The 26,171-nt window shown below is 50.8% G+C and overlaps 1 protein-coding gene across 13 annotated transcripts in view; it reads right to left on the bottom strand.

Annotated features, from left to right (window-relative positions):
* ANKS1A (ankyrin repeat and sterile alpha motif domain containing 1A) overlaps window positions 1–26,171 on the bottom strand; it is a 203,354-nt gene that overhangs the window by 21,713 nt on the left and 155,470 nt on the right. For all 13 annotated transcript variants that reach the window (XM_034961904.4, XM_034961898.3, XM_034961901.3 and 10 more), the window contains 2 exons: window positions 15,576–15,642; window positions 9,498–9,604 (listed from right to left, as the gene is read on the bottom strand). In XM_034961904.4, the coding sequence (XP_034817795.3) occupies window positions 9,498–9,604; window positions 15,576–15,642 (174 nt within the window). The remainder of the gene's footprint in view (window positions 1–9,497; window positions 9,605–15,575; window positions 15,643–26,171) is intronic.

Here is a 26,171-nt window from a genome sequence, read left to right as displayed (position 1 = left end):
CAGTCTCTTAAAAAAAAAAAAAAATTAGCCAGGTAGGGTGGTGTGTACCTGTAGTTCCAGCTATTTGGGAGACTTAGATGGGAGGATCACTTGAGCCTGGGGGGTCAGGGCTGCAGTGAGCTGTGACTGCGCCACTGCACTCCAGCCTGGGCAACAGAGAGAGACCCTATCTTAAAAGAAAAAAAATTATTGTCAGCCCTCTGTGTTCTAGGCACTAGCTAAGTGCCTTGCACTAATCTCATTTAATCCTCTAAATAGCTCCACTGTAGACAGGGGTGAAAGCCCCATTTGACGGAGGAGGAAACCAAGAGACCTAAGTTACTTTGCTAAAGTCACCAAGCAGACTGTGGCTGGAGCTGGGAGCCTGACCCAGAGCCCACATGCTGAGGCCTGTGGATGGGGCAGGGACAAGGGACAATGGTGGGGGTTGGGGGACTGCAGGAGGGGGGTCCAGCAGATAAAAAGCAGTTTGGGAAAGCAGGCTTCATTCATAACCACAATCAGAAAGCCTAGTGTGTGGGGGATGTCACTCTTCCCACTCTTGGGTCTCCAGAGGGAGCCTGGGAAAAGGCAGAGGGCCCAGGGCTTACCGACCTTGAACCAGTGGGAAAGGCCTGGGACCACCCTATCACCTGCCCCACTCTGTCCTGGAGAGCCCAGGGAAGGAAGGCTTGAGTCTTGTGATGAAATCCATGGGCCATGGTGTGGAGGGGCAGTCCTGGGCCCACCAATGGCCGGACGTCAGCCCTCTCTTGCATTGGACGTTCACCCAAACCAAGGCCACTAGATTCTGATTCTTGGGGCCAGAGCTGCGCCAGCCTGGACTCTAGCTCCAGACTTTACACTCGGCCCGCAGCCTCCTTTCCATGTTCGGTTTGCCTGTCTCTTCTCAGACGGTCACTTTGCCAGTTCCCCTGACTGCCCCATCAGTCACAGGAAACTCAAGGCTGAACTCTCCTCTCTTGCAAGAGAAGAAACGAGACAGAGCTATGATCCTGGACTTACAAGGTGCTTCTCCCTGCAGCCCTCCAGCCTCTCCCCTTCACCACCCATTCCCTTTCTCAGACTCAGGGATCAGGGCACTGTGGGAAGGGACCCTCCCAAGAGGGGAGAGGGGGTATGTGGCGGGGAGAACCTGGACACACGAGAAATTGCAAATTACGGCCACAAGGGCAGATTCCGCTAACCAAGAGTAGGGAGGGTAGGAAGAGCTGAGTGCGGGGACAAAGCCACACCCTTGCTGGATTGAGTTTTGGGGCCTGCCTATTCTGGGAGAGGAGCTGCCAAAGCTTAGCAACAAACCCCGGGCAGATGTGGGAGGCATGGCTGGCCCTGCCCTCTTCCCTGCCTGCTCCTCCCCACCCCAGAGCTTCCCCAGGCACAGGCTGGTTCACCGTGACACTGTGACACTGACGCTGTCTCTAAGAACGTGATGGATTTCTCCTGGCCCTCGACCTCTTCCCTACACTAAAAGATTCTTTTGAGTTTCTTGAATAATACAAGTTTATTAGTAGAAAAATTTGAAAATAGGCCAGGTGCGGTGGCTCACGCCTGTAATCCTAGCACTTTGGGAGGCTAAGGCGAGTGGATCACCTGAGGTCAGGAGTTCAAGACCAGCCTGGCCAACACGGTGAAACTACATCTCTACTAAAAATACAAAAATTAGCTGGGTGTGGTGGTGCCCGCCAGTAATTCCAGCTACACAGGAGGCTGAGGCAGGAGAAATCGCTTGAACTGGGAGCGGAGCAGAGGCTGCAGTGAGCCGAAATTTCGCCACTGCACTCCAGCCTGGGGGAAAGGGCGAAACTCCGTCTCAAAAAAAAAAAAAAAAAAAAAAAAAAATGAAAATGAAGTACAAAGAAAAATGTAAAAGCTACCCATAAGTCTATCACCTCAGGGGGAAACATAAGGCCACTGTCCGGTGTATCTTCCTAAGTTAATTAATTTTCTTAAAAAAGGAAGATTGGGATCACTTCTACCATTTTGGTGTATTTTTCTGAGCTATATATTAGGAAAAAACCTTTAGCAAAATTGGGATTATAGGCTGAATGCAGACAGTTTTTCTTTTTTTTCCCCACCACTTGCCACCTGTTTCTTTAACCTGCCTCTTTTCACATGCCCATCTACTGCATGTGAATATCCCCCATGACATTTCACTGTATTTATCAACACCTGTGGCGACGGCACCAACTCAAGCACGCCCGTCACTCACCCTGCCACTGGGCACTCGGGCTTCTCCGGCCTTTGCTAATGCTGGCCGGCTGCTACTACAGGTGGTTTATGCAGTCCCCAGAACATGTTACTCAGCATGTTCGTCTGGGGTGCAGGTGACTAAACACACAACAGGTTTCTGGTCTCAGCCAGGACCAACTTCTGAGGCAGGGGCTATAATGGCCATGGTGCATGGGCCCGGAGAGGAGGGGGAGCACATGTTTCCTCCCAGTCCCAGGGCATCTGCTGTGGGGCTGGCCCGGGGGTGGGGGCAGGAAGAACCATCGGGAGAGGGGACAGAAAGCAAAGAGGAGGGGACAGGGCTCTCTAATACTCACCACTATGGCCCCAATTCTTAATAATGATGGGAAATAGAAGCCATGCTCCCTGAGGCCTGCGTGCAGTCACCCACCTGGGGCGAGGGCTTTCCCAGTACCAGCTACTATGCAAGGCAGCTGTGGTAGAAAGGGGTTCCAATCCCGGTTCAGCTGCTCAAGGTTCTTAAGAAAGCAGGGCCTGCTGAACAAGAGTGGAACCACCTGCCTCACAGGGTTTGCTACCCAGCATCAGCCTGAGGGCAGGAATCAGGCGCTCAGTGGCTGTTTTGTTCATCTGCTCTGCCAGGACTCTGCAACAGAATTTCCCAAAGTAGCCCCACATTGACATCCTACCCTCAACTAACAGCTGTCAGAAGGAGCAGGAACCACTTGGCCTGACCCACCCACAGCTCTCTGCTTTCCTATCCCATACCCCAGCCACCCCTGGCCTCACCTCAAGGGATAAAACTCAGTGGCGACAGCCACCAGGAAGAGTCAAGTGTTACCAGTTCCTAAGGCCTCTGCAGGTGACTTCTGAGGCCCTTGTTATCTGTCATGTCATGGGAAGGGCTCTCAAGGATGGATATGACAGCACATGGGTTTGGGAAACTCTTCCCAGTTTCATGAAAGCACCCCCCCACTCTGACCCCTGTTCTCCCAAGCAGGTCCTTGGTGCCCCCATTCTCTCTGTGGGCAGACATGGCAGCATTCCCACTCATCTCCTGCCTGCCATCCTGAAACACCTTCCTCTTTGAGGTCTTGGCTGAGGTCAAGGTGCCACAGTCACCCCCAAATCAGCCGTGTAGATCTGCTGGGACCAAGTGAGTCTGGAGTCAGAGGCTTGGTCCCAAGACCACCCAAAGCAGCTTTAACTCATGGATCTAAGGACAAGACTGAGACAAAACCAACCTCTGCGGCCTGCAGAGAAAGACTGCTGCCCACTGCCTTTTTCAGAAAAACACCACCTTCCCACCTTGCGTCCTTACATGCGGTTTTGCTCTCTGACACGATGTCACCACACATAACACTGTGTCCTCTTCGGAGTTTATGCCTCATGAAGTAAGTAGGTCAAATGAAGGCCCGCGTGACAGACAACGAACAGGGAGGAAGGGTAACCTGCCGAAAGTCACACAGGGCGGGGACCTGGAGGGGAACCCAGCTCTCCTGACTCCTGGTCCAGTTCCCTTTGCCACTAAGTAGACTCTTGAGTTCTCCTGAGCTTCCCCCATCCAGTTTACTTAACTAACCCGGAGCTTCATAGAGAGCAGGGTGGGGAGGAGGCGGGTAGAAGCAACGGGCCAGGCAGTGGTGGTGGCTGCACAGGCCCAGAAGAACTTGGGGGGCCTGAGCCAGTGCACAGAGCCGATCTGCATCTCATTCCTTGCCAGCTCCTTTCTCAGCCTTTGGTTGAATGGCTCTCAACATGCAGTGGGTGGATGTCTGACCTGGACCAGCCCAGGGGTGATGCACTCACCCAGCCTGACGGGCCCCAGTGCCAGGTTCCAACCTTGTGAGGGCACATGAGCATGAGCCCCAGGGGCTGCATCTTCCTGGGAAGGGAAGATTGGGAGGTGGGAGCACCACTCCAGGTCCAGGGACGTGGCTTCCAGTCCCAGCTCCATGCCACCTGAGGGGCGACAGTGGGCACATTACCGTACTGAGAGCCCGCAATGCGGGGTTTGGCTGAGTGAGTACCTAGACATTCGAGGTGCCAGGAAAGACGCCTCTGCTGCTGCTCACAATGAGGCCAGCAATCAGGAGCGATGGAAGAGGATCTGTCAGCCAGTCCAACTCCACTTTAAAGAGCAGTTGGTCAAATTAGCAGGCATGAAAACAGGCATTCAGAATGTTCCCAGAGTTCCTTCTACTGTAAAGGGGACTGGAGAAGGCCAGAGCAGTACCTGGGGCAGTCAGAGGAGGGCTCCTGAGTGATTCCAGCTGGTCACCTGGAATGCCTGCGCTGCAGTCAGGCAGTGAAAGGGAGGCGGGGCAAGAGGTGCACTCGCTGGAAATAGGCCCCAAGTGAGCCTGCCCCTTGTCTCACTTGCTAAAAGGGCTGCCCTTGGTCAGGCTCCCGAGACCAAGGGAGGGTCTGGCAGAGATGGTGAGGGTCTGGCAGAGATGGTGAGGCCCTGGTGCAGCATCAACTCCTGGGATAGCGAGGAATTACATTCTTCCTCCTTGGATAGCAAGGAATTACATTCTTCCTCCTGGGATACCGAGGAATTACATTCTTAAGTGACTACAGAATTTAGCTAGTCCAGGAGGCTGGATCCACACTTGTCTAAGAGGATTCCTTTCCTTTCCAAGCCTCAGCTCCACTGATCCTCCTGTTTAAGGCTCTGCTTCAACTGGGCAGAAAACTCCAAGACAGCAGTCAGCTCATGGAGTGCTGTGCAGGGAGATGGGACGGGGGTGGAGGTGGGGGCTGGGGAGAGGGCCTCTTGGCCATGACCATTCTGATAATGGTGCCCAGTGGCAGCTCGCTTAGGCTGGCAGTGGCCTCTTGGGCCTGGGGCAGAAGAAGGCAAAAGGAGGGATGTCATAGGAGGTGATGACAAGCCCCACTGTTCACGTGAAGCCGGTTTAGAGGGCTGGAGAGTGAGGAGCAAATCCAGGGGACAGGAACAGGAAGGGAGCCTCAGGGGCTTGGGGACCTGGTTGGAAAGTTTCAAAGAAGCCAGTAGAGAAGAACCTCTTGGCCCCAGCTTACGCCTTTGGCCTCTCTTCATCTGTCATTTCTCTCCAACACGTAGGAACAAGCTGGCACCACCTCAGAAACACACAGGAAGACAGCAGGGGCCTATCTGCCACGTGGCAGGAGCCTGCAGAGAAAGAAATTGACGGGAGGAGCAGGTGGCCTCCCATCCGGCCTGGCCGACTCAGTATCCATTTCTAACCCTTCCTGAGCCTGCTGCCAGCCTCATTTCCATCTTCCATTTGTCCACTGCCCCGAGCCATGACTGCCTGCCACACGTGGGCTCTCAGCTGTGCCCTGGATGTCTAAGGTGTGCCTCACTCAAGGGGCTTTTTGCCTGGTGTGGGGCACTAGCAGAGACCATCCCCCCATGCCCAGGGCTCAGAGACCTTGGGACTCTCCCACACGTGGCTTTCGAGAGCCCTGAGGTCAGGCCCAGCCATCTCTCCCGCCTGGTCAGGGCCCTGCCCGTCACTGCCCCCCAGCAGCCTCCTCCCTCACCAGAGACAGGTTGGCCCCTCTCAGCAGGCCTTTCCTCTCTCTGTGATCTTTCCAAGTCCCACCATCTCTACGAAACCCCTGGGACAGACAGCAGAACCCAGAGGTTCAAGGTTGGACTTGGCTCTGCCACTTGGGCAGCAGCAGCATCTCTGCCATCCAGGCCTCCTCCTCTGTTGGCGGTGCTTGCCAGCCTCCGCTGCACTTGACACTGGCTGCTCTTTTATGTGCTTTGTTTTCCCAGCTGGACCATCAAGTTCCTTAAGACACCTACGTTATTTGCTTTTCTGATTTCACATCTATTCATGGTGGGAAACGGAGAAAAACGATTACACTCCAAAGAGGAAAATGAAGCCCCCTGGAGTCCTCCTGAGATAGCCACTGAAAACATCTTGGCTCACTCCCTTGCACCTCCTATGCATACATGTTTTCTTTTTCAGAAATTAAGATCATATTGTGAATTTCTGTGTCAGTTTCTTCACTCAGCACTACAAGGGGGACATTCCCCACATTAGCAATTCTTCAAAAATGTGGTTTTTTAAATGTCTACTTAGCACTCCAGCATCAGGACCACCATCGTTTATTCAATCAACACTTCTGTGAAGGGCGTCAGGCTGAGTGAAGGGCGTCAGACCTGCGCTAGCACGCCCGGAGCTACAAATTTGCCAACCACCAATTACCTTCCTTCCGTGCTGATTAAATGCATTTCCTCCCTTCTCTTAAGAAAGCCCATTTCCTGTGGATAAGATTTGTGGTGAAAATGGAACCAGCTACGATGCAGGTGCAGTGTGGTGGGCTCGTGGGCTGGCTGGCTGGCAGATGTGTGAGCCACATTTCCCTCTCTCCCTGCGTCTGGTGTCAGTTCCACCATCCTAGGGAGCACCTGGCAGCCCCCACTGCCCTGGCCCTGCCCCTCTAAATCAAAGGCCCTTTCTGTCTGTAAGCAAGACAGTGTGGATAAAGTTCAAGTTGCCTGCCTGTCCAGCTCAATCACCACATCACAGGAGGAGAATAAGAGGGCATGGCACCTGGAGGCTGGGGCAGAGGTCTTCAGTTTTCTGAAGGGCTTAAACATGTTCTGTGTGGTCCCAAAACGTAAACCTGGGACCAAGAGACAGAAGCCACAGGAAACAGATTTTGACTCAATATAAAGAATGCTCTACATCAGCCAGTACAATGCAAAGAATGAATGGGTAACCTCCTTACAAGGTAGTGAATTCCTTGTCACTAAAAAACCATCATGGCAGAGACTACTTGGAAGGGATTCGGGCAGAGAGGGCGATCAGACCACATGGCGTTACAGTCCCTTCCACTCTGAGAGGGAGCTGTGTGATGTGCACAAATGCCCTGTACTTCTCCTATGACAACTCGCAGGGCCCTATCACAGGGAGATCCCACAGCAACACCATGACTGTCAAACAGCCTCAGTTTCCAGACGCTCCTCAGACATGTCCAGCCTGGCTTCCTGGAAGCTACTTCTGCATCTTGTAGAAGAGTCTCCAGGGCATTTCAGAACCAAGGGAAATATTGTAGCCTATTGGAAACCTAACCACATGGGATCCACCATAGCTAATGCGATGTAAGTTATCCACATGCAATGAGGGAATATTTCAATAACAGAAACGCTCCCCTTCCCAAGTTGCCTTCTTTTTTTAGGCTGCTAAAACATAATTTGCCTGACAGCCCACGTGGCCATTCACACGTGGTTACCCAGGATGCTGTGCACAGCAGGCCACTCTAGGTATCTGAGGTCCCGGCTCAACCGAGGGGTGCTCGACGTTCCTTCTTGTATAGACTCCACCTGCCAGCACTGAGAGCCCCTGGAAGGACTGAGCTGCAGGCCGCCCTCAATGAGGGTCCTTCCAGCATAGGAACAGACGCATCTTACAGAGGCCCTGCCCTGTGCATGAAGCTTTGGCCCAAGGCCACACTTCTCCAAAGGCCTGCTCAGCTGCTCTCTGCTCCAGTCCTGCGGAGTCTCAGGCTATTTGAGGGGTAGGAACCCTGTTCTTTCCAAAATCAGCAGAAGGAGAGGTGGGAAGCAACAGCTCAGCCTCTAGCATCTTGAAGTACAGGGAGGGAACACCCTAAGACCACCCTCACTTGCCCATCTGACGGCCAGCCTGAGGAAGGGGTAAGTTGAGAGAAGGAAGGCCCCTCAACACTCCGAGCCAGGGGCCAACCTGGGTCCCCACGCATTGCCTGAGCCCCTGCTCCACCCCGAGTTTGTCATCCTTCCCCGAGGAACGTGGTGAGTCAGGAGTTAGGTCATAAGAACCATAAATACATTCAGTTTAACTTTTAAAAAGAAAAAAAATTGCTATTTTAAAACTTAAGATTTCTAAAAGCTGAAAATTAACTGTCCCAAAGCTGGCTTGGGAAGGGTGCATTGTTGCACACCACAGTATCTTTTGCCCTGGAGTTGGAGATGGCTCTGGGTGAGGTGGGTCCCTCCTGGAAGCCTCAGGCCAGCTCCCTGGGCAGGCCACTATTCAGGAGGCACCAAACACAACCCGATCAGCGAGAAACCCTCAGAAGCCCCCATTAGAGAACAGAGTGCAGGTGGTGCGAGCTGCATGCTGACTCTGACCCCAGCCCTCAACTGAGGCAGCGGAGCAAGGCGGGCACAGGTGAGAGAGATCCCCTCGGAGCGGGTGGGTCTAACTCAAACCAAGATGACTCAGGCTAGAAGGTGACATAAAGCACATAGGTGGCCACGCCCCCATCCCTGTATCCACAGAGAAGAAAGAGGCTGTGCAGCAGAGTGGCTGGAGCCTGATCTCCAGATCCAGAGCACTGGACACACATTTCCACCCTGCCAATGACTGACAGTGTGACCCTGAGCAAGGGACCTACCTCATTTCCTTCATCTGGGCAATGGAGATTAATACGAGTCCACATCCCAGGGCTGCTGGGAAGATTCAATGAGCTAATTCACGCAAACCACTAAGAACGGCGCCAAGCACACAGTAAGCGCTAGTGAGAAGTGTCAGCGACCATGATCACTAACTTCGGCTCAAATGCCTGCTCCTGGAAGCAGGCCCGGCGCATGCAGATGCCTCTAGAAGGGCTTCCAAGAGAAGGACAGTGACAGGTACCCTGATCAGAGCTACTTTCTGAAATGACAGAGTGTGCACCAGATCCTGAGCCCAGGGTCCTAACTGGGTCCCTATTCTGCAGGGATCCAGAGGAAACACCCTGGTTTCTCTTTTTATTTTTGGCCCTTTGTGTTTTGTGAGAGAGCTTCTCAAAGAAGCAACCAATCCTCCAGGCTATCAACTCAGCCTTTCCTCTGGGCCATCTCTGAGGCCACGGGTATATAAGGCTGTGTAACTCTGGACTCTACCCCAGGCACTGGGCCTTGGCTGGGCAGGGAAGGGGTCTTTCTGCTGGAGGCAAGGCTCCTTGCTTCAGTGACAACTCACTTGACACCAAGTTTTGAGAAATAAATAAAACTCCTCGTACCCAGCCTTGATGGGATACACAGCCAGGGAGGGGACACAGGGCTGAATCAGGGACCCTCCTTCTTGGGAAGCAGATCTGCAAAGAGAGCTCCCTCTGGAGCCGTTTCTGGGGCAGAGGGAGAGGGACAGTTTGGGAAGAAGGCACATACCACCTGGCTGACTTCCTGGTGTCTGAGTGACCTCAGTGAGCTTTCCCTGGGATTCGGGTCTACGTACTGTTGCAGACTCCTGTGGGGCCAGAGGGGAGGCCAGGGAGGCCTGTTTCCACTGAGCAGCACCCTGCCATTGAGGAGGCCTGCAGCCACTTACCAGGAAGCGGACATCGTCAAAGCCATTCAGAAGCAACTTGCTCTCATACTGCTGCAGCCCAATCGACTCCAGCCACTCCCCGACACTCTGCTCCAGCGTCCGCGAACCTGACGAGAGAGGAATCGGCAGACGCTTGAAAAGGGAAAAACCGTTAAGGCGGTAGCAGCGGCACTCAGAGGAAGATAGATGGCATTGCCACATCATAGTCATTACCATGAAACAGCCAAACTATATACAAGAGACCAGAGAGCAGCGGACACGCAGCTCCTCTTCTGTGTACAGCCAAGGACAGGACCACCTGGTGCTGTCCACACACTGCCCAGCCTCGGGCGGCTGCTGCCCACTCACACCCCCAGGTCTGAGCTGCTCCAGGGCCACGGCTGCACATGCATGATCTCTGCCCACAGGTCGGGGGTGGGGGAAGCCAACCCCCAACAGTCTCCAGGTCAACTCCTCATCAGCGTGCGTGCTGAGATATTTCAGAAAGTCTGTCCCCACAGGCACTAGAGGGGGCTGAGGGAGCTCCTAAGTGCCCACAAGCCCCGCCGCTCCTCTCATCCATGCAACTTCTGGAGCCCCTGTGGGGCCGTGGCGAGGGGCAAGTTCTGCGACCTTGCAGCATAAACCAGTCAGGAGGGAGCACACATCTTCATGCAGCTGAGGGACACAGGCACACAGCGAGAGCTCCGGGAGGGAAGCAGCAGCGGCGGCTGTTCACCGGGACCCAGCACATGCAACACAAGCAGCATAGAACACGGCAGGGGGAGAAAAGAGACTTTTACTTGTTTTCCCCCAGCAGTCCCGGAATAAGCAAACCATGGCCACCGGCCCTTTGTGCTCAGAGGCTCAAGGCAGCAACGGGCTGAGTGGGGCACATGGGCCGGGGCTCGGGGGTCGGGCTCAGGTGTGGCTCTGCTGGGACGGCAGCATCGCATTCCGCCGGGCTGCGCGGCCAGTGGGCCAGGAGCCCGATCCACAGCTAGACTCTGGCAGCTGGCGAGCAGGGCGTCTCCTGGGCCAGCACGCCGTCTGAAGTGTTGCCTTCTTGGGCCGGGCTGGTTTTCAGGGGCTGGGCATTCATTTTCCTCTTCTGATAACAGCTGTTCCAGTGACTCACCTGCCTGCTCAGGTAGAAAGCAGGCAGGCAAATTCAGTTCTTGGGTAAAGAAGACAAAACCCAACCAGATAAAAGAGAGAAAAAGGAAGTGGTCCTCTGTCAGCTGAGCTGTGGCGGCTTAAGTCTATTCACGTCCTGCGCTGTTCTCTCTTCGGCTGAGTGATAAAGACAGCCACAGTCGTCCCAGGGTCTCCGGATCTTGGCGTTCTCCTCTAAGGATGAGCAGGGAAGGGAGGACATCTATTTGCTCCTCGATCAGGATGGGGATTTTGGTGGTGCAGGGAGGACAAAAGTTCAGCCCTTTCTGGCAGACCTTGGATGTTCTGAGCTGGATGCCTGAACCCCAACCTACTTCTCTGATTCTTGTGGGCAAGAACAGATGAAAGAAGGAAAAAAGTGAAAAGGAGGAAAAAGAGGTACAAGGAAGGAAAAGGAAGAACCAACTATAAACACATCACCTCCAGTGAACTCCTGACATGGTGAAAGTCATTCTGCCGTTCCCAGGTACTTTCTGCCCCTTGGGGCAGGACAATGCCAACTTCCTTGGTTATCTACAAGACCCTGGTGACCAACTCTGCCAGCCTCCACTCCCTCTCCTCTGTCTCCTGCAGAACAGATGATGGTCAGGGACCCGGCGGCCTTCTGGATGCACGCTGCCGCAGCGCTCCAAGATGCCGAGTCTGGGGGATACTTGAGCTCCCCTGCCCTTGAATGGGGAAGTCTGCTCCAGGAGCCTACATGGCAGGTTCTTCTATGCCCATGAAGTCAAGTGTCCCCGGGTGCTGATTCATTCTTGCTTGTAATCCCCCAGCCGGGCAGCTGTGGTCCTGCCTGCTGCCGGTGGATGTGCGCGCTGACAGAGCCGCAGCAGAATGCTTTGTCTAAAGGCTCCTGGGCTCCACGCTGCCTGCTGCTGGCTCCACAGTCCTTGCTCACTCTCGTAATGTCTGGCCCTCCCCTTCCTCCCCTCCTCACCCTCCCCCTTCCAAGCTCAGGAAAATACATCAGGGATCGGACATCACATCGGAGCAGAAGCAACTGCTGCTGTGGCTGCTGAGGGAGAAGGAGACAGCAGCACTAGCATCAGAGCGAAATGACAGATTTCCCAATAGCCGATGTTGGCTGCACAAATGCATATGAGGGGCGGAGATATGAAACTTTACCTCTAGCTCCAGGGGCTGGAAACAGCTTGTCAGGAAGAATAGAGAGGGACTGCTCCTAGAGCTTTGTTCGACAGTTTCCAGGACAGCCAGGAGAGGACACAGGAATGACCAGACCCAAAGGGCATAGCCCACAGGTAAGTGACCCCCCTACTTGCCACTTTACGAATGACTGTGCTTCTTATAAAAACAGGCAATGAAATAAGGCCGTTACACTTGATGTTCCTTAGGTGAGTATACCAAACAAATTGGAGACGGACTTCTCTTGGGGCCTGTTAGAGCCCAGGGGAAGTGCCCCACCCCAGAGCAGGCCACTCACATCTGGGGGAGGACAGCGATGGCCAAGGGCAAGGGGGAAACCAGGGCCAAATCCCAAGTACAGATGGAGACAGGCCAAAAAGATAAAACAGGTACAGGGACAGAAGTCCAGGGCTTCTAAATATGCCCTGGACACATTACCCTCTAAATATGCTGGGAGATACTGGTATCCCAATAGGCTGTAGATGAGCCCTGGAAAAGAGAGGGTTCTCATCAGGCCCCAGAAGGATCCTGCTTGACCAGCTACTCAATACCTAACATGGCTGGCTTTATCAGAAGACAGCCAAGCAAGTTCCCTTCTGCTTGACGGAGAAGGCCTTTGTTGACAGAGCCAGAGTGGCCTGGGCCAGTGGGAAGGCATACCCTCCTGGACTCCTGAGAATGGGAGTTGGCACAGGGATGAGTTAGCTGTAAACACTTCTGTTGGTGATTCAGCTAACTAGCTCCAGTGGTGGCAGCCCAGGGGCCTGTGGCCCTAAAAACAGAACTGAGACTCCAATGCTGTGGTCGTGCCCTTCGGCTGGGGGGTGCGGGCTCCTTTGCAAAACCAGTGGTGCTGGGCAATCCCACACTTGGTGCAGGGCTGCCTGCTGGAGGGCCTGCTCCTCCTCTACCCAGGCTAACCCCAGAGCCCAGATCTTTTCTCCCTGATCCTGACGCCCAACCCAAGGACAATCTGAACCCTGATACTGACCAGTCAAAATAAACAGTGATTCCATTTTGGTCCAAGTTGAAGACGGTACTCCCTGAGATCCTGGGGAAAGCCCCCTCCTGACCCATCAGACAGGGTTCATGGGCAGGCCTGAGCCCATCCTCTCCACGCTTCAGCACCTGGCAGTGGTGCAGACACAGCAGCCTGGGGCTCTGCAGCCCGGGTGGATGAACCCGCTGTTTAGGTGGTCCCCCACATGTGCCTGTTCTTGACTTTCCCAAGCTGGACTATAGAGGATGGTTCAAGAAAATGAGTACTAAAACAAGACTGTGTGCTGGGATCCAAAAACCCAAGGGTAGAGACAGACTGCCCCTCAACACTCATATGGGTTCACGGGGGACAAAAACTGGTAGGTGGGGCCAGGCATCGTGGCTCACGCCTGTAATCCCAGCACTTTGGGAGGCCGAGGAGGGTGGATCAGGAGGTCAGGAGATCGAGACCATCCTGGCTAACACGGTAAAACCCTGTCTCTACTAAAAATACAAAAAATTAGCCGGGCGTGGTGGCGGGCGCCTGTAGTCCCAGCTTCTCGGGAGGCTGAGGCAAGAGAATGGTGTGAACCCGGGAGGCAGAGCTTGCAGTGAGTGGAGATCACCGCACTGCACTCCAGCCTGGGCGAAAGAGCGAGACTCCGTCTCAAACAACAACAACAACAACAATAAAACAAACAAAAAAAAACTAGTAGGTGGGATCAGACAGGAGACCAGATGTCACGGGAAGAGCTCAGCATTAACCCTTCCAAGGGGAGGGCTCGTCCCGAGGTGCTGCCACATCTCCCGACTTATCAAATCCAAGAGGCAATGGCTGTTTCTGACTCACAGCTCTCAAGCATATGCAAGTGATTTTGGCTCCTGCTCCTTGGACACAGAAAGCAGAAAGCATCCTCAATGGAACTGACTGCTGTCCCTCCCATCCCTGTGGTCAAAGCACAGCTTTGAAAATGGTAACAGTGTTTGTCTCAGTCCTGAACATCCACTTCCCGCAAACACTCAACCCTTGGAAAAGCCTGCAAGCTACAACAGAGTGTGAGATGGCTTGACTGAGTGTAAGCAACAGATCCTGAAAACAGATCCACAAATTTAGCCAGGAAAGCCACCTCTGCAGACTCCAGCATAATCCAAGACTGACGAAAACGGACCAAGCTCAGCTCAGCCCTCTCTGCTAGCACCCAGGGAAACATTGCTGCTGGAGCGATGGTGGCTCTGGGAACCAGGACTGAAAACTGTGGAGGGAGCCACGGCCAGCGAGCAGAAGCCTCTGTTCTCTAGGTTTCTCGATATGAGTAAGTAATGATTTCATGGACAAAAGGAACACAGGGCCGGGTGTGGTGGCCTGTAATCCCAACACTTTGGAAGGCCAACACAGGCGGATCACGAGGTCAGGAGTTCGAGACCAGCCTGACCAACATGGTGAAACCCCATCTCTACTAAAAATACAAAAATCAGCCAGGCGTGGTGTTACATGCCTGTAATCCCAGCTACTCAGGAGGCTGAGGCAGGAGAAACGCTTGAACCCAGGAGGCGGAGGTTACAGTGAGCCAAGATTGCGTCATTGCTCTCCAGCCTGGGTGACAGAGTGAGACTCTGTCTCAAAAAAAAAAAAATTTTTTTAAATCTACTACATATTCACAGCAAGCTTGTGAGGTTGACACTATTATCCAAAGGTTGCAGATATGGGGTGAGGGGTGCAGAGACATTAAGTGACTTGCCAAGACACATATGTCTCTAGAGCCAAGATTTCAACCCAGGGCTGTGAGGCTCCAGAGCCCAGCCCGTCCCCCCCAGGCCCCATGGTCTCTGATGTTCCTTTCTCCCTGATGTGCACACTCAAGCCCACCCATCAGACTTCCTGCCCAGGGCCACAGAAGCCCATGGAGGAACCAGAGGTGTCACTTGAGACTGACAGGTCAATCCTGGATGGAGCCTCCCGAGTGAGCAAGAATTTCCACCCCTTCAGGGCAGAGAGGCATTTCCATGAAGGTGAAGACAGGCCAGGCTCCCAGCTGGGCTGCTTTCAGCCTGGATGCCCCAGTGCGCGGACCATCTTTGGATGCTTGGGGGAGAGGTGTGAGATCTGCTCTGAGAGGCATCTTTAAGAGCATCTCGCCTGAGAAAGCAACACAGCACAATCCTATCATCAGATAAAACAGCTCAGATGGCCTCCCCATTCCCTGTTTCAAACAAAGAGAACAGAAGCTGGCCTCACTACTAGGGCTTAGAAAAGAATGACCAAAGTAGCAGTGATACAGTGTAAGAATGGTAAGTGATGAAGTAAACTGAGTCAGGCACAAGCTGCTGTGGGAAGAGGAAACAGCACAGTCAACCCTCCCAGGCAATTCACATGCATGCTACGAGTCTGAGACCCCTGGTCTAACCCAGTGCTCTGCCACCGTCACGGATGAGACTCTTGAGAGCCATCTTGGAAGCTGCAGAGACCAACGCTGAGATGCACTCTGATTTAAGCCCATCTAAGAAAGCCCATAAAATAATGAATAAGTTACGACTGTTGATCTAAAAATTTTTCCCAATAGGCAGCTTAAAATTCATTTTGTCCCTTTTCCCCTCCCATATGTAAAAGGAGTCATGGCTCTAAAAATAACAGCAAGATGGGGCTGTCTAGGTATTGGAGACTGAATTATAGGAGCATGACGTGGTCTGAAGCTGACCTCTCCCACCCACTGAATGTCTGTCTTCTGTGTTAGAGGAAAGCCTGAGCCAGAAAAGAGCCAGACTGCCAGTTTCTGTGGGGAAAATGGCCACTTAGTACGGTACCTGAGATCTTCTGCCGTTCCTGAGAAAAGTCAATCCCTTCTCCAATAGAACTCATGATTTTCTCAATCTGAAATGGAAGAAAGAACAAAGAGGAGAGGCAGTCAGGCTTGGGGTAAACCTTACCAGCTCACCACAGCGCCAGGGGGGCTGACCTCCAGGTCTCTTTCAGATGCTTCCCAGGACCAGCACCAGCCTGCAAGGTATCAGGACTCTGCTGCTCAGGTCTAAGAGAGGCCTTCTCTGGCCCCAGCCCACAGGGTCCGATGTACTGCTCTGAAGGGAGTGAGATGGTGACAGTCTGGGCTTAGCTGCTAGAAATACTGAAGAGCCTCCCTTTCAAGGCATCTCTATGTCACTCCCCAGCAGTTCTCCCAGACCAGCAGAGACTGGGGAGAGGCTGCAACCACAGGCCAGACCTGGCCATTTCATTGCTCACGCTAGAATTTCAATTCCATGAGAGTGAAGACTTTGCCGGCTTTGTTCCATGCTACCCTGAGTGCCTAGGGTAGTGCCTGGCAAATCATAAGCATTCAACAGATAACTGATACTGTATGACCACAAGCTCTGGGGAGTGAGGATGATTTCTAGAGTGCCTGCATACAGAAACCTCTGGGAAGGAAAGGTGAGGCAGGCACTTAGGCCCAAATGGAAGGCCTTTTGCTTCTTGGAGTCCAGCAGTCCTGGATAGAGCTCTGCATTCAGGAGATGAGATGGGGCACAGACACCTGTCCCTCTTCTGGACCACAGCAGAGAAAGCTAGTTTCAAAGCATCCAATGGCTCCAGCACTGCCCCCAGTATGGACCACCTGTCCCAGCCATCTGGCCTTGGCCACTATGGGCCAGATCCAGGCCCCCTTCCCCAGGAAACCTGGCCAGGGGCAGAACTAGGCAGTGGGGAGCAGCCACCTTCTCTTCTTCCCCTCCTCCTCCTTTTTGGGTTGCAGTGATAATGAGCTCATTCACTGCTCTTTTTCCAAAGGAATGAAAAGAGGACCTTTTGTACCAGGGCTTGGATGCTTTTTCCTCTAAGTGCAAGTAAGGAGCCTGGGTCAGACAATTGGAAAAACAATTCTCCAGCCAGCCTTCAGCTGGCAGACAAAGCCGTGCATCTGACACCCAGCAGAAGAGCACAGAGCAGGTGCCACCTCTCCTCGGGCAGCTGGGGGCTCTGGGAGGTATCTTCCTCCAGCCACAGAATCGACTGCTGGCTCAGGCTGTCACCTGACTGCCTGTTAACCAGACTGCAAGCTCCTTCCCTGAGCTCAGCAAGGCAGAGGGAAACAAATCTGACCCCTGCAGCAAACTGAGGGTGTGTCTCTAAACACTGGCCCCAGCAGCCCAGAGGCACAGGGAGGAAGGATAGTGTCAGAGCAGGCTGGCTCTGCCCCTTGAAGAAAACGCCTCCCTCCACCCCCGTCTCTTTCTCTGGCCATGTCTGTTTCAAGTGCTGCCTCCTTCAGCAGGGGCAGCATGATACAAGGGAAACTCCCCAGACCTCCCAAAGCTTCCATTTATTTTTATTTTTATTATTCTTTTTTTTTTTTTTTTTTTTTTAACAGAGAAGAGGTCTTGTTATGTTGTCCAGGCTGCTCTCAAACTCCTGGACTCAAGCGACCCTCCCACTGAATAGCTAAGACTCCTGAATAGCTAAGACGACGACGACAGGTAGGTGCCACCATGCCTTGCTATTTTTTTTAATTTTTATTTTTTTTGGAGGCAGGGTCTTGCTGTGTTGCCCAGGCTGGAGTGCAGTGGTGTGATCACGGCTCACTGAAACCTTGACCTCCTGAGCTCAAGTGATCCACCCACCTCAGCCTCCCTAGTAGCTGGGACTACAGGCGTGCAACACCACAGCTGGCTAATTTTTTTTGTTATTTTTTGTAAAGGCAGGGTTTCATCATGTTGTCCAGGCTGGTCTCAAACTGTTGGACTCAAGTGATCTGTGCACTTTGGCCTCCCAGAGTGCTAGGATCATAGGCATGAGCCACTGTACCTGGCTATTTTTTCTTTTTTGTAGAGATAAGGTCTCACTATGTTGCCTGGGCTGGTTTCAAACTCCTGGGCTCAAGTGATCTTCCTGCCTTGGCCTCCCAAAGTGCTGGGACTACAGGTGTGAGCCACCATACCTGGCAAGCTTCCATTTAAAATGGATAAAAATGAGGATGATACTGCCTTTGTCCAGGGTTGTGTGGATTAAAAGATATCATGTACATAAAGCACCTGGCTGAAGGTCTAGCTCACAGTAAATGCTCAATAAAAGGTTAGTTTGCTTTCCACTTCCGCTCTGTTGTCCTCTGAGTGCTCCAGTCCAGTAAAACCTATTTTTAAAGTTGTAAAAATATTTTTACTTACACTTATTTTTTGATACATTCACATGATTCAAAATTCAAAAGATACAAAATGTTATTCAGAGAAAAGTCTCCCTTACCCATCTCCCAGTTGCCTCTCCCGCATTCTATTCTACTCACATGCAGAGCTTAACACTGTAGACACCAATGAGGGTTGGCATCAAGCGTATTTTATTTGCCTTGTCACCCGCTGGGCCTGGCACATGGTAAATAGACAACCTATTGAATGAATCTGTGAATGAACCAAAGTGTAGTTTCCATTTCTTTAGAGTCTGCACTGGAAAAGCTGTTCTCCACGGCCATGCAGCGTGCTGGGGAAGGAAAGGGCTGAAATGGTGGGGTGACTCCAGGGTATCCTTTGAAATAAAGTCATATTATATATTTCATTATCACCATAATCACTTAACATCCGAAGCCCCAGCTGGCCTGTCCAATCAGCATCCCTTGGTGGTACAATTTGTGAAATTTTGCCGAAGGGCCTTTTGGCATCAGAGTGAACAGAGTTGAGCACCCTCGCTGCTTCTCCGCTCTGCTCTTTCCTGCTTGCCCCAGGAGTCACCCACTAGTCAACTGACATAGGCCAGCAGAAGCCCAGGTTTCTTTTCTTTTCTTTTCTTTTTTTTGAGACATGGTCTCGCTCTGTCACCCAGGCTGGAGTGCAGTGGCGCAATCATGGCTCACTGAAACCTTGAACTCCTGGGCTCAGGGGATCCTCCCGCGTCAGCCTCCCAAAGCACTGGGGTTACAGGTGCCTGACCCATAAACCCGGGTATCCATGTGAGGTGTTCCAGACTGCAGACCGGCTGGGAAATGCTAATGGATGCTCTCAGGACGATTTTGCCCAGGCTAGGAAGTTGTTCTATTGTTCTGTGAACTGCCATGGCTAAGTCAAGCTGAGCTGGTTCTAGTTCCAGAAAAACTCAGGGTCCTCGGCAGTGGACTCACAGCCTGTAACCCTCGACTCCTTCCTCAGCAACTGGAACCTGTCTTGGTGGAAGCTCAGGGCCAGGAGGGACATGGCAGCAAAGAGGTCCTGTTTGGGCAGAGATTGGCAGGTCCCCACCCTGGCACCACAGAGTGTCTGGAGCTGTGGTCTGCCCAAGCCCTCAGCCTGAGCTGTGGAGATGGGGAGGAGCCGGAGCTCATCTTCTCTCCTTGCCTCAGACTCACCCTCATGGCCCAGAACCAGCAGAGAGGAAATAAGATCATTTCAATCTACACAAAGAAGAGCGTTCAGACACAGCAGATATCATTCTGATCTATACACTTCATGCAGTTTAACCTCCCAGCTTTAAGTTAAAAAAAAATCTGAACAGGCAGCTTTCCCAGAAATGGTCTGCATTTCAGGGGAAGAGGCAGGTTAAGTGTAATGGACGGGCACCATTTAGTGTTCTCCTCTTTTTCTGTGGTTTTGGATGAGTGACATTTTTGGAGAGAGATGAGAAATGGCCATGCTTCCTTATTAGTGCACTTCACGTGAACTGACTGAAAACTTATACTCGTGTTTGTTAATATAAGGACTTGAAAGTTATCACCATAACGAACTCTTGTCTTCAAAAAATGCTTGGAAATACTCCATTTTCAAAAAGTTTTCAGGACGACTCTGTTTAGACTATTTTTCCCTGCCAGGGCTGTGTAAAATGTATTCCCCATATGGCTGAAAACAAGAACAAAAACAAACACTGGAGATACTGCTGCTCAGGCCATCTGACATCTGCTTGTTTAGACCACAGGATTCTGGCTGCCCACGGGGTGGGGATGGGAGGTGGGGCTCTGTATGGAGAGGTCTCCATCCCCCATCACCAGGCGGCAGAGCCATGCAGATGACACCTAGCTTTTTAATAAATACTGGGAGTTGAAGGAGGGGAAAGAAAGAGTTTTGATGGGTCTTCTGTGTGCCAGGAAGTGTGTTGGGCACAGGCGGACCTCAAGCTTTGGTGTAACTTGGCTCCCTTTCAGGAGGCAGTACAAGTCACGGCTGTGTGCAGGGCTACGACATGGGGCCAAATATCAGGAGAGCAGGAATCAGTCTGGTCAACATGTCTTTCGTTGGGGCCCCATGTAGAGGAGGATGGGAAAGGAATCACTTTCCTTTTACTTTCCTTTGGTGTAAATGGGAGCACGAGAGAAGTTTCTATAACTGAGTTGGCTCCTGACATCAGACATTCCCTCCTAACACCCTTCCTGCTGCCTGGGAGCTGTTGGTGCCCTAGGACCCCCCTGCCAGTTGGAAAACACACATCAGTCTCCTTAGGCCTGAGCCACGGGGCGGGAGACAACTTCCACCTCACCTCTTCCACTCGGCACTGATGACCTTATTGGCCCAGAAACAACTTCTGCTTTGCAGGATTACTTCCCTGATTAACTGTTTTATGGTGTGTCCCAGAGACACTAAAGAACCATTCAGGGTAAGGACCCTGCGCCACGCTGTTTTCTTTAGATCCCACCATATGCCTTGTACACAGCTAGCACACTGGTGGTGTTCGATGACAAATGTTTGTTAGCTATCGCTAATACACTGGTCACTTTTACACTAACAGGGGAAGGGGGAAAGGCAGCCAACACTCTCCCTTCTGGACCAGTCTGAATTCTCTAACTCCCTTTCCCTCCTCATTTTTAACTCTAACTCCTCCTTTTCCCTCCTCAGTTTTTCTGACTCTCTGAGTTGCTGGCACAAGGTTGGCACTCCCCCAAAGCACCTCACACTCCACAACTTTCAGCTGATCCCTTCTCTGAGCAATCCTGCAGAGCCTCGACTCACAGCCAAGCAAACTTATTATCCTACTTTTCATGTGAGGAAACTGAAGCTCTCCTCCATGGGCACTCCCAAACTGCCCACAGAGGGCACTGCTCTCACTTTCGCAGGTGCCACTGGCAGCCGAACCTGCTTCCTGCTGCAGGGGGGCAAAGTGGCAGACCCTCTCCTCTGGCTCGATGGCCTTGCTTGGACAGTGCTCCCCCTTCCCAGGAGCCGGGGGCTGAGCGACTGAGCCGCAGCCTCCTCAGCCTCACCAGATGCTCTGTGCCGATCCCATCAGGCGACTGCTGACGTCAAAATCAGTTCCTTAGGCTGCGCAAAGAACCCTAAAGACTGCTGACAGCTGCACTCTCAGGCCCAGAAACCACATAAGAATTCATCACCATCTCTGTCTTCTGCCTCTTAGCAGCAGACAGCCTCTCAGCCTAGAGTGGGCTTTGATTCCACATCTGAAAGAGGGTCACTGGCCAGGGTCTGGGTGATTTTTTTTTTCCTTCTCCTCTCAGACTGAATTGCGCATGGCCTCAGGAAAACAAAGATGGATTCAAGTAAATTATTTGTCCTGATTTTCTAACCTTGTCAACTGCTTTTAGGAGAGGGAGGCAGAATGGGGTGGGGGAGGGGAAAGGCGCATGTCAGGGAATGAGTAACTATCTGCCAGCGGGCTCAGGGCTGTCCTTGCCGAGGCGACCAGACATGGCGGCTAACAATGAGGAACTCCCTTTTCCACAGAGCGGGCTCAGTCTCCACTTCAGCTGTGTCTTACTGTGGGGCATTCGGGTTGTTACCATGTTAATTGCTGTGTCCCCCTACTTCAATCCCCTTTACATCGTCACCTTCTTTTTCAACTCCCCTTTTCCTACTAGGCTGAGAGACAACAGAGCTGTTTTGTTTCAAAAGTGCTTTGTCCGTCTTCCCTGACAAAGGCTCCAATTAAAGCCTGCCTTTTGTCTTTGCACCAGGCTAGGCTGGTGGAGAGAGGAAAGCCACGGAGCTCTGGCTTCCAGAGCGTGGTCTAAGGCTCTAACCTCCCACCTGCCCCCTCATTTTTGTCTTTCCTATACCTCTTGGGTTGCTGATATTGGGTCTTGCTCCCCAAAAGCACCTCACACCCCGCAACTACCAGCTGGCCCTTTCCCTGACTCAGAGGTCAGGGCTTAGGCCCACATCTGCAACTTGACAGAAAGGAAATACATGGACATGACATGAACATGACCGGGAGGAAATACATGGCCCTGATTTGACATGACGTGAAGGAAATACATGGAACCAATACTTGCCAAATGACCTTCTCATACCAGAACAGCCTACTGTAAAAGTAATCTTTTACTCAAAGCGCCAAGAAACTGCTGAAAGAATAAAAAAGTTGGGAGACCTAGATTCCAATTAACTTTATTATTGCTTGCCACATAACTCTGGGTTATATGCCAAGTACTGGCTTTAATAAGTGGGACAAGAATCTAAAAGATTAATGAGGATTATGTATTTGGGTTCTAGTTCAATGTACACAATCTACTTTTCACCCAGGAGCAGGCTTATTTTTTGGCATGGTGGGGAGGGGTGAGGAGGAAGTACACAAACCTCAGAAAGCCTGCAGTTACCTAAAAACACTGGTTAATCTGCCAGTTGGTCCTTCGGGCACCCCCACCAGCCTCCAAGTAACTGTCTCTCGGTCTGGTTCTTTCACAATCTGAATGTCATTACAGCACACTGCTGGTCTGGCTGTGGATAAAACCAGGCGAAAGAAAACATCCTAAACTTCTACTCAGAATCAATTTCCTTAGCAGTGTGGCCAGGGAAAGGGGTCTTAGCTCCTCAGATTCTACAGGGGAACACCTGTCTTATAATATCAGGGTGGTCAAATGTAGGATTCTGAGTACCAAATTATATATACTTAAGGTTTAAAAATACATACATACATACATACTTAATACAAATACACTATCAGGATCCATCAGCTGCCTTGAGATTTCCTGCAGTTTACCACTCCTAATTACCTCTGAACTTGCGAAACAGGAAGAAGGTGGATAAATGAAGTTGACAGAGTCCCTAGACTTCAGTTTAAAGCACTAGTTAAAACCTTTCAGATAAGACATACAAAAGAGCACATGCTGCAGTGATTCCATTTATATGAAGTTCTAGAATAGGCAAAATTTAGAGTGGAAAACTACCAGAAGAGGCTGGGTGAGGACTGGCTGGCTAAGGAAGGCACTAGGGAACTTTCTGGGAGTGACAGTAATGTTCAGTATCTTGATAGGAATTTGGGTTAGACAAATGTACGTATTTATCAAAACTCATGGAATAACAGACTTAATGGATTTCACTTTGTATAAATTTTCCCCCCCCCACCCCCAAATAACTATAAACAAACATCGAACTCTAGTTAATCATATACACGTTAAAGTGTTTGGGGATGAGAGTACTGATGTCTGCAACTTACTTTGAAATGCATCAAAAAAATAACATGATTGCTAAGTGCACTGAGGGGTAGACAGATGGATAGATGCAATAAAGCACGTACAGCAAAATGCTAATTATAGAATCCATGCCCTACGTGGTGGATATTCAGGGATTCACTACTCAAGTCTTTCAAGTTTTCTGTAGTTTGAAAAGTCTCATACCGAAATACTGGAAAAATCTTTCAGGATCAGATCTTTTAGAGGATAATAAATTGTAAGATTAACACTGGTCTGAGTTTCATTTGTGATGAACTCTGTTCAACATGCTAATAAGCAAAGACATGCCCGAGAGGCGAAGGAAACAAAGAGAAAGGAATGTGGGAAAGTCGATGGCACCATTATTCCCTGTCACAAAGCCTTGTGGGTGAAGGGCTCTCAGCACAGCTTCTGTGTTGTGGTGTGGCTTTCTCTATTCTGGAACCCAGGCTAACCCCAGTCTTGACAATCTGAAAACTCAATTATCAGTGTTCCCAGGATGAGTACACCCTGGGAAACTGGCTCATATTAATCAGGGTCAAAATAAATGGATCCCTACATCTGTGAGTTCCTTTAGCATGATAAGCAGCACATTAGAATACTTAGCTAGTAGAATATGTTTGTATCCTCTGTCTCCCGAAATCAAATAAAATTATAAAATCAAATACACCTTCAAAATTCTGGAGTATGTGAAAGCTGTGTGAACTACATTGAAGGCTCATTCATCTTTCCTGAAAATAGAATTCATGTGCTCACAGCAAGGTCGACCACCGACCCTGAAAGCACTTTTGTTCAACAATGTGAAAACTCAAGACTTGCAGGGTGTTAGGTCCTGGGCTGGGTTCTTTCAGTGGGGTCCTCACTGCACTAGGCACTAGCTGACTGCCCTCCTGGTGATCCAGTCCCTCCTCACAAGCACCCTGGTGGGGAGCTAGCATTCTTCCCACTTTAAAGAAGAGAAAAGCAAACATGAGAAAATCAAAATAACGACCGTGGGTCACAGCACTAGCCATATGTGGGCACTGCTCAATTCATTATCCACCTAATTCATGGTGTCCAGCTTGTTTCAAGCCTCGCTTTCACTCTATGAAAGCTCAGCATAGGATTTCGAAGGTACTGGATCGAGAACATTGGAAAGGCAGTGTGTAGGGGTGGAAAGAACAAGGACTTATGAATTAAAAACTTGAGTTCAAGTTCTGGTTCTGCCACCTAATTAGTTGTGGAACCTTGGACAAGTCATTTAACTTTGTTGACTTCCAACTTCCTCTTCTATAAGGTGAAAAAAAGTCGTCACTCATGGGATCATTGCTATGGACAAATGACCTGACTTCTCTTCCTTAAGATTCAGTTTCCTCAAACACAAAATGCACCTATCAACAGAGGCCTGCTGTAAAGATCTGAGACAATGTATAAGAGGTCTGAGTGCAGCCTTGCTTTCAAGGCAGGGCTCTAATGAGGAGTTAATTTATTATGACACAAGTCTGAGCAAGCTGTGCATTGCCGAAAAGACACAGTTTTGGTGTAATTCATTCATTCCCTGAGTGACATCATCCTAAAATGCAAGGTTCTTGCTGCTGTAAGCATGGATGGTGAGATCTGTTCCTCCTCCAAAAGCAATGCCTGTCTGCCTCTGTTGCTGGGGGATTTTAGTCCCTGCCATTTCCCAGGGCCATAGCAGGAGATACCGTGCCTGTTTCCCTCTGTAACTTGACCAGATGCCAGCCTTACTTACACTGGGAAACATCTGTAGTCCTCGTAAAACCACAGATGCCAGGCAAATAGTCCACACCACCCTCCTCCCTTGCACGTTTCAGTTTACAGCGATTAGACAGGGCTTGTACTTGCCATTCACATTCATCTGGTTCCAAAATAAACAAAATTCTATCTAAAAAACAAGTTAATCAAAACCCAGGTTCCTTTGTTTTTTGTTGTTTTGTTTTAAAAGATACACCAGAGGGAAAGGGCTTCCTTCTGGCAGAGAACATTTAGAACATGTTGTGTGAACAATAGCTCACTTCCTGGACACTCAGCTGGAGGCAGCTTCTCCATTCAGGACAAAACGTTTTATGTGAGGGAGTGATGCCTTTCTACAAGGCAGCTCTTGGGGCGCGAAGCAAACCGGAGGATCCAAGACAATACCAAAGTGAGGCGAGGGAACAGGGTCTCAACTCAGGCCTGCTCCTTCTCATGCAGGCCGTGGGCCTGCCTCTACTCCCTCACCTCAGACAGAACTGGCTCCCACAGGGCAGGGTCTGCAGGTAGTGAAATGCCTGAGACTGTGGAATCAGCTTTGCCGCTTTCAGCAACGCGGCTGTGAGCAAGGAACTTGTTCTTCCCACACCTCCGCTTGGTCATCTGTAACAGGGATAACGACACCTACCTGGCAAGCCTGTTATTGACCTCCGCTTAAGTGATCTGCCAGCGAGCTAACTGCATGCCACCCTGTCCCTCAGTAAGTGATGCCAGCGGACGGCTATGTCCACACTGGGCAGGCTTGCTCCCGCACACCCATGGTCTTCTGCTTCCACACACTCAGTGTTAGCCTTACCAAGAGTCAGCTGGGGTCATTTCCAAAACTGCTTAGGATGGTTATATTTGTTGATGAAAATAGAAAATTTAATTAAACATTACATAAATTATGGAACCAGTGTAAAAGAACCTTTCTGTGACAACCAAGTAAGTACTTCGAAGAGACTCAATAATGAGATCATTTTTTAAAATGTGCTCTTGAATTAAGGGTGGTTAGGGAAGTAAGTTGTAAAAAATTCCAAAAGAAATCTATACTCAGATTGCTTCACAAGTGGTCAAATTCTGGCTTTACTTTTAAGAAACAAACTGGAAATTTTAGTCAATGGTGTTTTATAGATGTGGTTCATGTAATAAAAGGAAGACAGAGAACTCCAAATTAGTAGATCTATATTGGAAGAAAGGGCCCAGATCCACATCAAAAGGGTGCACATCTATCCATTGGGGTTAAATTGTTTGATTCTTTTTAAAAAATGACTTCCTCCTTTGGTTTTGTAATTAACCAAACCAAACAACCCTCATCCCAAGT

Source organism: Pan paniscus, chromosome 5 (assembly GCF_029289425.2).
Source record: "Pan paniscus chromosome 5, NHGRI_mPanPan1-v2.0_pri, whole genome shotgun sequence".
Taxonomy (NCBI): domain Eukaryota; kingdom Metazoa; phylum Chordata; class Mammalia; order Primates; family Hominidae; genus Pan; species Pan paniscus.
Note: the sequence above shows the minus strand (reverse complement) of the source record. Positions and strands in the feature narration are given on the sequence as shown.